General features: G+C 38.1%; 1 protein-coding gene and 1 long non-coding RNA gene across 2 annotated transcripts; both read right to left on the bottom strand.

The window, feature by feature from the left end:
- Positions 1-117: 117 nt before the first annotated feature.
- Positions 118-5,132, bottom strand: LOC138325327 (uncharacterized). The gene is made up of 5 exons (XM_069270887.1): positions 3,917-5,132; positions 3,602-3,666; positions 3,255-3,445; positions 1,524-2,239; positions 118-1,259 (listed from the first exon to the last, which is right to left on the bottom strand). Exons 1-5 carry the CDS (start codon positions 3,971-3,973, stop codon positions 1,254-1,256), a joined length of 1,035 nt encoding a protein of 344 aa, XP_069126988.1. The 5' UTR covers positions 3,974-5,132; the 3' UTR covers positions 118-1,253.
- Positions 5,133-9,544: 4,412 nt separating this feature from the next.
- On the bottom strand, positions 9,545-11,541 carry LOC138325323 (uncharacterized). The gene is made up of 2 exons (XR_011208765.1): positions 11,432-11,541; positions 9,545-11,047 (listed from the first exon to the last, which is right to left on the bottom strand). It is a non-coding gene; the product is annotated as an uncharacterized lncRNA (long non-coding RNA).
- Between the last annotated feature and the right edge of the window lie 4,348 nt (positions 11,542-15,889).

Genomic DNA, 15,889 nt, shown 5'->3' with positions numbered 1-15,889 from the left:
TATCGTCTTAACTTGTTTTATCTGAGATAGTGAATTTGTTGTCGAAAGACTTCTCCTTGATTTGTCTGATCTCTGTGTAACGAAACAAATATCTAAAATTGCAATTTTAATGGAGAAGACAGAATTAATGTACATACTCGGCTTATTTGGAGATTCGCCTGAAGGGTAAAAGGTCAACATACCTGTATTGTACACAATATATCTAGGGAAATTGTTTAAAACAACCTACTTTAACAAGTACATGTACAATGTTCCTAGGAAATACCTATTTTCTGGATAATTAAAATATTTTGAGAGATCTAGATAAAATACTAAAATCAGTATTTAGGGTTGATTTAATTTATTAACAAAGTACAATATCACAAGAAATAACGTCTGACAAAACACTGACAGCATGACATGTATATTTAGATATCTATGTTTACATCTAATCGTCAGTTTATGTAATACACAATTGAATTATTTACAAAGTAAACACAACTATACGGAGCATCAATCTTCTGTGTTGTGTTTAACAAGTAACGAGTAATGAGAGAATAGCTTCACATTCTATAACTTTAAATCATTCGATAAACGACAAGAACATGTTAGCACTCTTCTAGGTATGCCATTCCATTAAAGAAGTGTTGTTACGTTCAAGTGATCAGGTTTCATGTGGTGCCTATTCTCCCCGTCTGCCATCTTGGTTTTTTGTCTCGGACGTTTGACATACACTGTAGATACATGCAATCAGTGATGATGTGTCCGATGGACACAACATTTCGATATCCTTTATTCTGTATCATGTTGCTTAATTGTTCGTGCATTTCGAATCCTATTTGGCAAAGAAAATAACATTTGTCAAAGGATGGATTTCTGGAAGCCAATGCATTTTCTCTTTTAGTGTGAGATTAGCTTCAGAAATTTAATTTAAAAATACGTGACATGTGTCTAACTTGTTGACGTTTTTCAGTGATTGTATACAAGCACAAGCATATCCGTCAGTTTTGTATGTATGGGCTCATTTAGACACATATTTTTGTGCTGTAAAATTTTCTATATCACGAGTTTTGGTTTCATGTGACGCTCTGCTCTTTCGGTCTGGCATCTGATCAGAGCTGTTGGTCGGGGATGACAGAGACACAGGGTTTTGTGTCGGATTTAAGATAATAGTGATGAAGGGTCTAGTGGATACAACATAACGGCATCCTGTGAGATGTTGGCTGCTGCAGTTGCCTTAATCTGCCACCGTATTGCTGCTTTTGATTGTAGTTTCAGTCCTGTTAGGAAAAAGAGGAAACCAAGAATTCGTTAAAGGATGCAAATGAGAAATATATAAATACTTACATATATATATACAGTCAAATATTAACGTTACTTTCATTAATCATTATTGTTCACGATACTTACAACTTTTCCACATTACGTAAACAATATACATGTACATTGTAATTTGGGTGAAAATGACTAACGTTATTTAGCTACATTTGAATGGATAAAGACTAATACGACTGATATTGTAATAGATATAATATAAAACTTACCACATCGTAACTGAGAAGTGTGGCACTGTATTGGAAGGTGGTTCCATACTGTGTGGTAAGGTGAGTCATCAGAGCGTCCAGATCTTCAAACGAACGAACCAGGGCAGAACCCTGGTCTTCTGTTTCTGTGGTACCGTAGTGAAAGTCTCCCTTTGGTCCCCGACGGTGACTATCAAACAGCCAAAGTCGGTCATCATTTCTCCTCCTCCATATCGCCACAGACGTCTCACCAATGGTCAGGATCATGTTCACAGATTCCTCACGATTTACTTTAAACGCATTCTCCATAAATATTGGAAATTCTGGGGATACTCCGGATAGCGCTTCGGCTGTGACACTGTCCGTGTACTCATAACATCCGTCCACGCATGACAGAGATGTTGCGGTCACTTCCGGTACTTCAGAGAAAGCGTCCTCATGTTTCTTTCTCATGAATTGTGGGATTGTTCTAACAATATATTTAGCCGGAAGCTGGTAAATGCCAACTTTTCCATCAATCTGGTCGCTGATTTTATCAGTGAGCCTAAATCGTGCATGCTGTCGATGGGCCATGCGGATAATTGTATTGACGTCTTTTGATGTCCAGTTGTCCGGCTGATTCTTCACGGCTTGGTAAGCCAGAGCCTGGTAAGCCATGGTGGTACACTGTCGGTTTACAAACAGAGGCCCAACGCTGTCCTGGCAGATCGTGCCGCGGATTATCGTGTCTTGATAACCTGGAAAATATCAACAGTGATCTACATTTATGTGTCTGTTCATTCGGCAGGATGTATTTTTCTTTGTTTATTGCAGTATGCTTCGCGTTGTCAAATTGGGCAATATCTTAGATCTTCATTCGGGACATATTAACACTACAAAAACATATCACAACCTTCAAAAATACCTTAGATTCACCAATTACAGCACAATACATTCAAGGGAGATCATCGTTATGATCTTAATTTATAACAAGAGAACCCACCAAAGAATGATATATGTCTGACAATGGACCGGGGAATCTTTTTATCTGATTTACCATCCTCGATATTCCACAGGTTATACCACAGACGTCATGTCCACCCCTGGACTATATCATATAACAAACAGCAAAACTGGAGGTAGTTCGATAGAAAAAAATCTTACCAATCACAGGCCTACATATAACTTCCTATGGTTACAAAGAGAGCAACGCTTAACTGCAAAGCAACAGAGAATACCGTTTTTAGATTCTTTTGATGTACATAAATGGACCACATTACCAATGTGTCCTGTTGCTTCTAGTTTTACTATGAGATAACCCGGGAGTGGACATGACGTCAGTGATAGTAACATGGAGTATCGATAAGGATGCTTTACAAACGTCAAATTATCGAAATCTAAATGGCTAACTGTTTGTCATCTTGTTCACGAATCGGTCCCAAAATGTCACACTAGTATGCACAGCTAAGATCTACATGAAACATATACTACACGTATGAGATCTGAGACAAATCCCTTCAGTACTTTCAGAGAAATAGCAGTAATCAACTTCAACCATCAAAATCCAAGATGACAGCCTGTCGGCGAACCGTCGGAAAGGGCAGGCCACGGAGGAAAGGTGATTTGAATAACCCACCAAATGATGATGTGGACTAAAAAGACTATAAGCACAGTGTATCAACACACCAACCAAATAACCATTTCATAGAAATATTACCCGGTGATAAAAATCATAATAAGCAGGTTAATAAACAAGAACTTAGCGCCACTTACCATCCACAGCTACTGGTTCAGGTTCTGGTCTTCGTGCTGGTTTGGGCTGACTGAACAAAAGCTGGGACAGAGAGGATGTCTGAGGCAGGGTAACTAGAGGTGTAGGGCGCATAACGTGAGAAACAGTGGTCAGATCTATACCAGATATGGCCATGATACTTCCGGCCGACTTTGCTGAGATGTATGAGCGACTGTAGATAAAGAAACACATTTCGTCATTTAAATGATTGCATGATGAATTGATAGCTACATGACAACTGATATTTAACTTATGCTGCTTGTAGTGAAAAAAAGGATGGCGATTGTGACATACATGTATGTAGTTGATCTAGGCAAAGTTTACTTACCTTGCTTGCGGCAGATATATAGGAGGTATAACCACTGCATCAACATGTGCTGGTCCCGGTCGACGCTAAAACGAAAACATTAATTATATCATGTTATGGTAAAATATAAGTAAAGTAATTTCATTTCATTTACCCGATGAAAGGTGTAACTGTTATCAAAATCTGTCACGCTAGAATCTGTAATAATGTCAATGGCATAATGACTTCCAACTGGAACAGATTCATTAGAAGTTTTTAAGCTCTTGATCTATTCTGAACTTAATTTTACGACGTTAGTCCATAAAAATCTTGCTTAAATGAGATAATTTTTCTTACCTTATGAGTGCATGAACAAAACAGGTCTTGAAGTCTCTGCTTGAAATTTTTTCCCATTTTGGAAGAGTTTGTGTGTTAAATTAAGGAAGTGATAAAGAAAGCTGCTAAATGCTTGGTAGTCAACAAAGTAACTACATGACATCACAGTGACTGTGACGTCATAGTTATTAGCACGTGGTATCAAGAGTGGAATTGCCAAGTTGGTATTATGACGTCATAAAATTTGCAACAATAGAAGTGGTAAAGTAGCGTTATGAGAAGGGTTCCGATCATCGTCTTTTTAGGTCATCTGACCCGAAGGGACAGAAACTTCTCAAGTTCTACCAGTGGAATTTGGCTGAAACTTGCCTGAAATGATGCTGGCATAATCCCGACAAAGTGTTGTTATTTTTTGCCATCTTGAAAACAAGTTCTGAACTTCTTCTTAAGTTCTACCAATGCGATTTCGTTAAAACTTAATTACCTTATATGATCCAGACATGGTCCCGACAAAGTGTTGTCATTTTTCGGGTCGATCCGAAATTCAACATTGCGCCACATCCGCCATCTTGAAATCACGTAACTAACTTCTTTAGTTCAACTAGCGCGATAAAGTGTTGATATATTTCAGTTTATGCAAAATCGACGATGGGCACCATGACACCATATCTTTCAGGTGAATGCACGTGAAAATGAAAGTGAAACCTTCATTAGAAAGTTCGAATCCCGATCTGCAAATCGTATACATAATAATATACATCATCCTCAATATTCCATGGTTGGATTACTATCACTAACGTCATATCCGCCCCTGGACTATTTCATAGTAAAACTGGAGGCAGTTCAGGAGCAAAAAAAAACCTGACCAATAACTGGCCTACAAATAGCTTCCTTTGGTGATTACAGAGAGAGCAACGCTCAACTTCAAAGCGACAAAGTGAACCAAAGTGTACCGTTATTCTATTCTATCGACGTCTCCTGTTACCCCCAGTTTTAGTCGAGGAGTGGATGTAACTTCAGTAATAGTAACCACTGGATAATCGAGGATGATATTATTAGTTCCACAGTTTGTAAGTGACCTAATACGGAAAAATATTGGGTCTAAAATAAACATGTATCAGGCTCGGCTTCGCCTCGCCCGATACAAGATTATTTTAGACCCAATAGTTCGCCTCGCCCGATACAAGTTAATTTTAGACCCAATATGTTTTCCGTATTAGGTCACTAACAAACTGTGTTAACGAATTATCCCGTCGAAGACCCTTTCAATGAAGTAACTGCAAAATGCATTAATATGTACTGAGTACGGAAACCAAAACGAAGACTCGAATGCGTTGTCATGGGCCATTTCTGTTAAATAATCCTAAATAAGTGTATTAACTTAAGTGTAATAACTCTATCGTCCAAACCTGATACGATTTCTACTAACCTGATACGACTTTATATTGAATATCACGTGACCAAAATCATTTTAACCAATAGGAATACAAGATTCTTGTATGAGGCGGGGTATTTATGCTAACTGAAGGAAAATAGACATCAAAAGCTTCATTTAGAAAAGAAGAAATAGTTGCTGTCAGAATACGACTGATTGCTCGCACAGAAAGCTAGACGAATTTTTTCTTCCTATTTTACTTCTTTCTTTTTCCTAACGTTCCTACCCTGCGTCCCGAGAAGAAAGACTTTTTGATGGCCAGCCTATGGTGGCATATTTCTGCCATCGATTTGCCGACTTACGACTTAATAATGTCGCCATAATTAAGGCATTAAGTCGACATCATATCGGAAGATGTCGACATAAACAGAAGAATATGTCGACTTACCTTATGTACATGCCCACATTATGATTCCAAGATAATTATGTAGAAAGTCGGTAACTCGGCGATTAATGTGTTTATTATGGAAGCGTATATTGGTCACCTGTTGTAAAGTTAATAACTAGGGTTAGGGTTTCCAAAGTTTATGCTCGGGTGTGACACCGACTTGTCAGTTATTGATGTCGACGTCTCAACTAAAAGATGTCGACATCTGGTCTTGAAAGTGGAAATCAAAGGCCACCCTTTCATAGAGCACTGTGTATATGCAGCAAGGCGCCATACAACAGAGATCGACGTTGATTTTGTTAATTCAGGTTTTTATTTATTTGATTTCAAAATTAAAAATTGCGATCCTGCACATCCCGGCCATGCAGCTGTATAGCTGTTAGTCCGAGCTGAGGAAGTGTACAACGAATTATTAATATATATAACCGTGGGTTGAAAATTCGTTTCAAAACTGTGTGTGTGTTTTGTTGATTGGCATTCGTACCAAGTCCATGTTGTGCATACCGTACTCTACTAAATCAAAAGAATGAATGAAAAAAAAATATAAAATAAAAAAAAAAAAAAAATCATGTTTTATTTTCTTGTGAATCACGAAAAATACCAGTTACATATAAAAGCCATAAAGGTCACAGTACAGGTACACAATGCAAATTGGAAAACCAGCTTTACTTGTTAGCTTGGCCTGTCCATATATATATATATATGTAACGACTTGTTTCGCTACGACCGCAGTCATTAGCGTAGAGTAAGAATGATACAATTAATTTGTTTTGCCCTGGGTTCGACTGCCGCGTTAGCTTGCAGATTCCTATGTCTCGCTACAATATTCAAAGGTACTAGTGAGTATGGACAATGGACGACATCAAATTCATTTTACCGTTTATTAATATTCAACATGTGTAAAGGCGACAACAACAAAAATACCCGCGTGGCTCAGTGGGAAGTACTGTGAAATGGACAATTTTGCTGCTAATATTCTCACGTTTTCGCTAGCAGAATTAACTCCTACCCATCAATGAAAGACCGAGCACGTGGCGCTACACACCGGGCCGATTATCGATAGTTTAACCTCCAATTTCACAAACACCGTTCTCTAGCGAAGATTCTCAAAATATCTCCTTAACGGTTAACCCCGAAACTCAACACAGGAGGCTCCCACTCTTTTCCAGCCTACCAACGGCTCTCAACACAAGAGTGAAGACTTTTAAATACTATCGAAACCCGTCTAAAAGCGAGACATGCCAAGTCCGACATTGCACAATTTCACAAGTATTTCAAACTCATAAATATAGCAAAAATATCGACTGACAGCGAAAAATACACACACAGTAATGTTGATGCATTTCCATACTATACGATAACAGCAAATTAGGGAAAGGATGGGCGACAAATATATAAAAATTACATAGGTTTCAAAAACACAACCCTCACCTCTCAAGGCCCGGTATAAAACTGAAAGCCTCGGCGCAGTCCCGAGATCTCGTGCACAGCAAATTCCCGCCAAAGTCCCAGTTAATATAATTTCCGGAAAATATAGCAACGAAGCGCACCGCAGCTTCGTTACATACCCCTCAACCACCTAGACAGGCTGCGACCCGTAGCCGTAAAACTGATCTAAGGGAGATAATCTAAGGGAAAAAAAATAACCCAAAAAGTTCCTAACAAAAGTTGAAACATTTAAAGCCAAAAGCAAGATGCACAAATTTCGAATTTGGAAGTATCCAGTTCACGAACTCGAACTAGAATAAAAATAGAATGAAAAAAAAACAAACTAAATTTTAAAGAACCTATCTATCCAGTTCACGAACTTGAACAAGAATGAAAAAATAGGATGGAAAAAACCAAACTAAATTTTAAAGAACCCATCAAGGGGAGGTAATTTAAGCAGAGATCTAAAATATGACTATTCACCTAGCCTGGAGGCCCTACCCATAATTCCTAGCGGTGGGTTAGGGCCTGGTACACGTCCGATAATGGCGGCCCACATCACCGTAAACAACATGGCAGACGGCAGTAGACAGGTATAGGGATACGATATAAAGAAACGTGTTTTCCATGTGTTATATTGGTGACATAGGGAAACTGGCGTGCACATGTTTTCTCCATCATCTATTCTAACAGTACAATGTGTTATTTTAGCATGTCATGTGTGATAATGGTAATTTATGATGGATTTGTAACGCTCTGAAGCATGCTGTCGTTTTATACATTTGACAGTTACCAGTAGGCCAATGGCATGTTCGTAAAGTTAACTTATATGGACGACATAGTGAAACTGGTGGACATATATTTTCTTCATCACCTATTTCACCAGTGCAGTGCGTTAATTTAGCATGTCATGTCGGATATATTTGTGCAATATATACATTATTTATATCGCTCTAGGCCTATGTGTTTTGTTTACTTTTGACAGTTACCAGTATGGCATGTTCGGAACGTTAACAATTATGACAGAGTCAAGTTATGCAAATCGTTTCTTATAAGTGTATAATGATACTATTAGAGGTTCTGGTGGTTCTATCCATGAGGGTACTTGGTTCAATTCCAAGGGAACCTAGCTGTTGTCATTATACACATTACAATTACATTAATGTATCACCCTTTCCCTTATATAAAATTCAGATCTATAATATGCCATGCTGGTAACCATTTCATTTTCTTATATGTACTTCTGATTATGTAGTGCTCAAGCAAAAGACAACACATTGATTTTGGGAAAATGTCATAGGTAATTTATTATCAACATCTACGGGTACATGTATGTGTACGTACATGTAGAAACATGTATCACCAGGGGTTATTTTAGTTCTATCAATGAGTGTACTTGGTAATTTTGATCATTTTTGTGTAAAATAACAGTCAAGAGATACATTGCACAGGCTAATAATTTGTAGCGGGATTGGACTGAGTTGATCAACGGTGACCAGGTAGCTCATGATCAGTCCGTAGAGCACTTGGCTAGTGTTTGGAGGGTCCCGGGTTCGAATCCCGGTGTGGCATTTTCTCCTCTCCTGTTACAAATTTATGCTAAAGATTTACTATAAGAAAGTTGTGAATTACATTTAATTCAGGATTATTTTGAAATACATGTTGACATACAATGTTATCACGTGTCAGCTGACCATGATAATGAGTGAAGTTACACATACAGTATACAGAGTAATTTATCTAAATCAAATGTCACTGTGATCAGCATACAAATGTATAAAGCTGGAATAGCCAGGATTATTCAAGTGAATCAATACCATACAATTATGCTGGAATAGAGAGGGATCCGGATTAAATGGTGGCCTGTTTTTAGAACTTTCTGAGAAATACACAATCTTCCATACCCAAAACGTATTATGACATTATAGAACCTATATTTTTGTTGCAGGCATTTGACCATAGCTATTGCAAAGCTACTGAAAGATGTGCAAGTTTTCAACATCTGAATCTGCATACCTATGCTGTTAATGCAAAGAAATGTACTCCAAAGAAACTGAAGCAGCGTCCAAGGCCGATAATGAGCCCCACTGGATATACACCAAATTCAAAAGTGTTAAGGGTATTGATTTATTGATACTTTGAGAGACAGGTTTAGAGACTCTTTTCCAGATAGTGTTTCAAATTTAAAAAAGAAAAAAGATTGCATTACAGAGGTGTTTTGTATTGCCTCCTTAAAATATATGTATTCATATTATTCTTCTGTCAGTCTATAGAATTTCCATACAGTTAATTTTGGAGTTAAGTTCTCCATGATCTGTTATATAACCAACAGATTGATTCAACATCAAGCATTATAGACTACAAATGTGTGGAACCATATTGAAGACAAAGAGTTGAATATCTTTCAAGTTCTCAATTTATTATGACAAAACATCAAAGATTTCAATATTACAAAACAAAACTACGTGGTCATCACTAAATGTGTTGAAAAACATAAAAATGATGAGCGTTTATGCTTTAAGCAGCATCATCATGACAATGAGATCATCAGAAAATTTTTAAATACTTAAATATTCAGTTTCAACAAACAACTTCCACACTCTGAAATATGCTATATTATAGACATTATGATTATACCAAAACCAACATCATGACAATGCAATGAGATCATCAGGAAATCTTTAAAAAATATTAAATTATTGGTTTAAATTTCATTCAAACAATCACCTGTTACACAAAACTGTGAAATTTACAAAGAATATCTACAACTCAAATATGTCATACAGGAACACATCTTATTTGGACAAAAAACTTCCACACTCTGAAAAATGCCATATTAATATGTATTAAAGACATCATAATTATGCCTAAAACAATATCACGACAATGATATCAACATGAAAATCTTTAAATATTTTTAAATAATCAGTTTGAATTTCATTCGAACTAACAAGTACGAGATCATCATGAAAATCTTTAAATATTTTTAAATAATCAGTTTAAATTTCATTCAAACAAACAAGTTCGAGAACAATATGAAAATCTTTAAATATTCTTAAATAATAAATTAAAATTTCATTCAAACAAACAACTACCACACAAAACTCTTGAAATAAATCAAATATCTTAAGTATTTCCACAACCCACACTGTATGTCATACAGCATCGTTACTGACAATGTTCATCAGGAAATCTTTCTTGACACATTTAACGTACAACTGTAACAAAAAACTCTCCAAGAGTCTCATCTTTGTAACTCCCATAACAGGTGTTAACTATCACAGATCAAAAAAGAATCGCATATGATTCATTCAAACAAACAACTAAAGCTAACACACACAACTCTTGAAATAAATCAAATATCTTAAGTATTTCCACAACCCACACTGTATGTCATACAGCATCGTTACTCACAATGTTCATCAGGAAATCTTTCTTGACACATTTAACGTACAACTGTAACGAAAAACTCTCCAAGAGTCTCATCTTTGTAACTCCCACAACAGGTGTTAACTATCACAGATCAAAAAAAGAATCTCATATGAAATTCTTAATCAATTGGAGTCAATGTACATATCACATGATAATTTGATGACATAATGACAAGTTTTCCAAGAACTTTTGTATCGATTGTAATACAAAACATCACACAAAGTTACCTAGCTATAGGTCATTCTAACAAGACCATGTACACTGCACACTACAAGCACATTTCAACCGAAGCACGTTTGCGTTGAATGGCCTGCCAGGTGAATTCTTTCGAAGGATCTAGTTTTTTCATGGGGGAATTGAATTGTTCAAAACCTTGAAACTGTTGGTATAGCGATAGCTTGACAGCCGATGGGTGCCGAGAATGGACTCTGTCATAATTGTTAACGTTCCGAACATGCCATACTGGTAACTGTCAAAAGTAAACAAAACACATAGAGCGATATAAATAATGTATATATTGCACATATATATCCGACATGACATGCTAAATTAACGCACTGCACTGGTGAAATAGGTGATGAAGAAAATATATGTCCACCAGTTTCACTATGTCGTCCATATAAGTTAACTTTACGAACATGCCATTGGCCTACTGGTAACTGTCAAATGTATAAAACGACAGCATGCTTCAGAGCGTTACAAATCCATCATAAATTACCATTATCACACATGACATGCTAAAATAACACATTGTACTGTTAGAATAGATGATGGAGAAAACATGTGCACGCCAGTTTCCCTATGTCACCAATATAACACATGGAAAACACGTTTCTTTATCGTATCCCTATACCTGTCTACTGCCGTCCGCCATGTTGTTTACGGTGATGTGGGCCGCCATTATCGGACGTGTACCAGGCCCTAACCCACCGCTAGGAATTATGGGTAGGGCCTCCAGGCTAAGATTTGCATATTACAGAGTTATCTCATAATACAGGGAGGTAATCCAAGGAAAAAAAAATAAACCCCAAAACTTTGCACAAATACAAACATGCCTAATAAGGAAACGTCAGCTAAGGAAAAAGAAAAAGAAAAAAAAACCTACCTATATTGTCCCCCCAACCACCTAGACAGGATGCGACCCGCAGCCACTAACAATTTACTTCACGAAAAAAATAATGTGAGAACTGCATCAACATACCGCGGCCATTCTAAACAGGAGCTAGAACATGTTATTATCCTTCAATTGTTCCTCACTGGCCAAAATCTCCATCATAACATGTACAACAACAAAAAAAACAAAAAAAAACAATTGTACAACAAGGTACCAAAAAACAAAGGAGGTGGACTCTCTATATAACAATTATCCTGAAGTGGAATTGGGATTTAAAAAGATAACAATCATCCCAATGCCAGTACACAATATTAATTATATCACATCACAAGTATAGAACATGTACAAGTATCACCGATTAATTATCCCTAAGATGTTCAACATTGATATTCTTGCTAAATAACCACAATGCTAGCGCATCAAAGGTTAAGACAATGAAAGTATTATATTTCATCAAGCAATCCTGTACAAATCTACGAATTTTCATTTTCAACTAATTACACAAGTACTTCCTTATCTTTTATTTATCTTTATGGGTTTTTTTTCCCCAGATATTTAATTATTACATCTTTATTTCGTAACACCACCGGTACGTACCCGAAAACATTCACTATACTGTTGTATTAAATGTAGTTTTGTCAGAGACAAGCTATGAAACCCCCAGACAGCTCAGAGAGTCACATGAGTTACGTGCCCTTGGTAGAGGTAGTAGCTGGTGGCTAGCAAAATTCAATTCTCAGCTCACCTGTAATATCACTTATTTTCTCTACGAGTACATCAATCACATCTGCTTAGTAGTGATTATATATATATATAGCTTAGGGCATGGTTGTTTTTCATTCCTTTTCTTTTGTATTTCTTTCTCTTTGTATACTTGTTTTACAGCCCTAGCAATCAACTGCAGATGCCTCGTATATATACATTGTACTACCACCTGAGGTATGTACAATGCCAAGTGACCTCAGAGCAGACTGGAGAATTTCAGCGCAGAAATGGGTGCTAAAAGAATTGTAACAGGCACCCTTGCTTACTTTTGCAATAAATGTATATTAGAAGATGTTGTCGAGTATTACAATGGTGAGACCATAATAATTATTATGAAATGGACATCAATCAGCAATTGATTTTACCCCTAACATATATATTTGCACGCGTTACACTTTCCGCTGAGCAAAGTTAGACATCACCAAACATAACTTAGAGAGTTGAATAATTTTCCAAGGCAGAAAAAGTTTAGGCTCCATGTCCCGGAACTCCGTACACGAAAACTTTAAGATTATAGATAAACGTAATAATCCCTTGCTGTCATTAACCTTGTGGGTTTCACAAGATTCCAGCATTTATATAAAAAAAAACAGAACAATGTCCCAAGAGTCTTTTTAACCAAGTTAAATTTCCTTAATACTTTAAGACTATTCCAAAATCAGAAAAGTACCCTTAGATAATTTTTCTTTCTGCCTTGGACACCACCTCCTTTTTACACGACTTTAGAACAAAAGGAAAAAAAAAAATGACATTATGGGAAAAAAATACACAAAAACAAAAACATACAATTAACAAAACAAAGTTTTCCACCGGGCCCTAAACGATCCTACAAGACTGGGGAAGCCACTCTTATGATTTTACTTAACCCAACTCGAATGAAAATTTGGGGTCGACCAGAGACTTTTCCCGTTACTTATATAGCTCCCTCCCAAACTAATTAAGTCTGACCACGTGAGTACAAGACCCCAGTGTTGGTCGTATCAACTCTAACCACCAGAACCATAGTCCCCACAGTGGCCAGAATACCTAACAGCCAAAAACACCCACCCCAACAATTTTGAATAGGAGAAGTCCTTGTTAGGGTTATCTCGAGGTGTTGGTCATATCAACTCTTACCACCAGAGACACCCCCAACCACCTGGATCTTCTCCCTAACTAACTACAATTATACCTACAGTCCTATTTACATGCCCCTGGTCGCCCCCACCAATTACACTTAACATTACATACCACCAGTTCACCTACATAACAACCTCCCCCCTCCCCCCCCTATTGTATATGTGGGTCCCCCCCAACCCCTGCTATATACCTACCTAAATTTTCTTTAATTCCCGGATAGAGAGGTGGCGCAACTCATGAAAATACCGCCGCATTCCCGTGGGGTTCAAATGAACCCCATCGTTCAGCAGCCGGGGGGACATGAGGCGTCGCCGAGCCACATAACTCTGACCCCGGTCCCTCATCTCGAGGGAGAGAGCCAGAGACATGCGTGCTCGACGAGCCGCATACTCCGCCCCGGTCACCGCACGATGCCGGGTCCGCGGAAATACTGCCATAAGGGCCACCCGCTCTACCCCCCAGCTATCTAATGTATCTAGTATCATACGCAAGACCCCCATGAAATGTTGAAACCTATCCTCCCTACTATCTAGGTCGTTTCATGTTTGCTTCTATATACCTACAACATACAAAGGAAATATATATATATAAAAACAGGTCATAAATACATCCACAGACTAGACATGAACATTACGGAACTACTCATCAATACTAGGTATGAATGCATGGAATGTTCCTCACTATGCGTATTATTCCTTAAAGTTCTGATGCCCCCTGGGGGGGAAGGGATATTCAGGGGTCGACACGGTGTCCTCCAGACCCCTGTGCTGCGCGGGTTCGGGGTTATTACCCTGCCCGATCGGGCCCAAACTATAATGTTCTCCTTGTGTACCGCTGAAATTCCCTGGAATCAAGTACTGGGGGTTATTGTTACCATGGCCAAAACACCCCAATGTCCCGACACTTATCACATCAAAGTTCCTCCGGGCACTTTATATCACACTTTGTACTTCCAGAATAACAATAAGGACGTCTGGGTCCAGACAGGGCCGTACGCATTTCCCCAAACCGCTTTGACGTTGTGGATCCAGCAACGACACAGGGGCCTGGGTCCTCTTCCTTAGTTCCTCCCCCCAGGTCAGGGGCATCAGTGTACAGCAGATATGAAAAAAAATTGAACAACAAATGTTAGTCCTCTCTATCAGCTTGTAATATCAATACTATTAAATAACAACAACCCCTCAAATATCCAAATTACAAGTTTGTATTTTCAGCACTGGCCTTATCAGTTTCGAAATTTAACTCTCTAACCCCATATCAGTTACTACAATAAATCCTACTTAGTCCCCTTTACCCATGAGCGGCCTCCCCAGTGATACTGTCGCCCATCCTTCCCCCATGCCCTGTTACACGACACCTCCCATGAGCATTCGCAATGAAAGTTTTACACAGGATTGTAAAGCCTATATTTCATTTCCAAAATCCGCACTGTCCACATTCCCACCAGTACTAATGTGAAACGCCTACACAAGTTCCGTTAATCAAGCTAACCAGACTAAATCTAAAACACAAACCCTCACCTCTCAAGGCCCGGTATAAAACTGAAAGCCTCGGCGCAGTCCCGAGATCTCGTGCACAGCAAATTCCCGCCAAAGTCCCAGTTAATATAATTTCCGGAAAATATATAGCAACGAAGCGCACCGCAGCTTCGTTACATATATATATATATTCATAAATATTTATATCCCTCGATACACTTACATAAAGGCACAACGAATTTTTGTTACGGTCTTAATGGCAAGATTCAACCTTTGGGCTAAAAATCCTCCAGGGACGTGGTTTTCTACTATTTCAAAAATAATTCATTATTTTTTTAGTTAAACAACAATGTACTGATGGTGTGAAGTCGTATGTTCAGATCGAGCAGGGTTGCATAATGATATGACGACATTCACAATTATAATTTCTAAATGCAGGTAAATGTAAATCGAAAAATAACCACGTTAAGAACGCTTTAAAATCCTCAACAAATACCGTAAAACTCATCTTGGCCATTCCAAATCGTAATATTTTTCACGGGGGAGACCTCCGGACCCCCAGAACACCAAAGTCTCGCGCATTCGGCGCTCGCAAAATCATCAAAATCGTATTTTTTTTTCCGGGGGAGATCCCCGGACACCCAAAACACCAAAGTCTCGCGCATTCGGCGCTAGCAAAAGCATCAAAATCGTAATATTATTTTCCGGGTGAGACCCCCAGACCCTCCAAACACCAAAATCTTGCGCATTCGGCGTTCGCAAAATCATCAAAATACTATATTGCATATTCATTAATTTCCTGTTAGCTTCGCCACTGATATGGATGAGTACCAAT

This window comes from Argopecten irradians, chromosome 6, assembly GCF_041381155.1.
Source record: "Argopecten irradians isolate NY chromosome 6, Ai_NY, whole genome shotgun sequence".
Taxonomy (NCBI): domain Eukaryota; kingdom Metazoa; phylum Mollusca; class Bivalvia; order Pectinida; family Pectinidae; genus Argopecten; species Argopecten irradians.
The sequence above is the reverse complement of the archived record's forward strand: the minus strand, read 5'-3'. Positions and strand labels throughout refer to the sequence as shown.

Bases quoted from the DNA above. Each gene is read 5' to 3' on its own strand.
- LOC138325327 (XM_069270887.1), bottom strand. From the start codon at position 3,973: ATGGGAAAAAATTTCAAGCAGAGACTTCAAGACCTGTTTTGTTCATGC. The intron at 3,667-3,916 runs GTAAGAAAAATT...TTTTCGTTTTAG, and splicing joins TTTGTTCATGCACTCATAAG to CGTCGACCGGGACCAGCACA. The intron at 2,240-3,254 runs GTAAGTGGCGCT...GATATTTTCCAG, and splicing joins TGAACCAGTAGCTGTGGATG to GTTATCAAGACACGATAATC.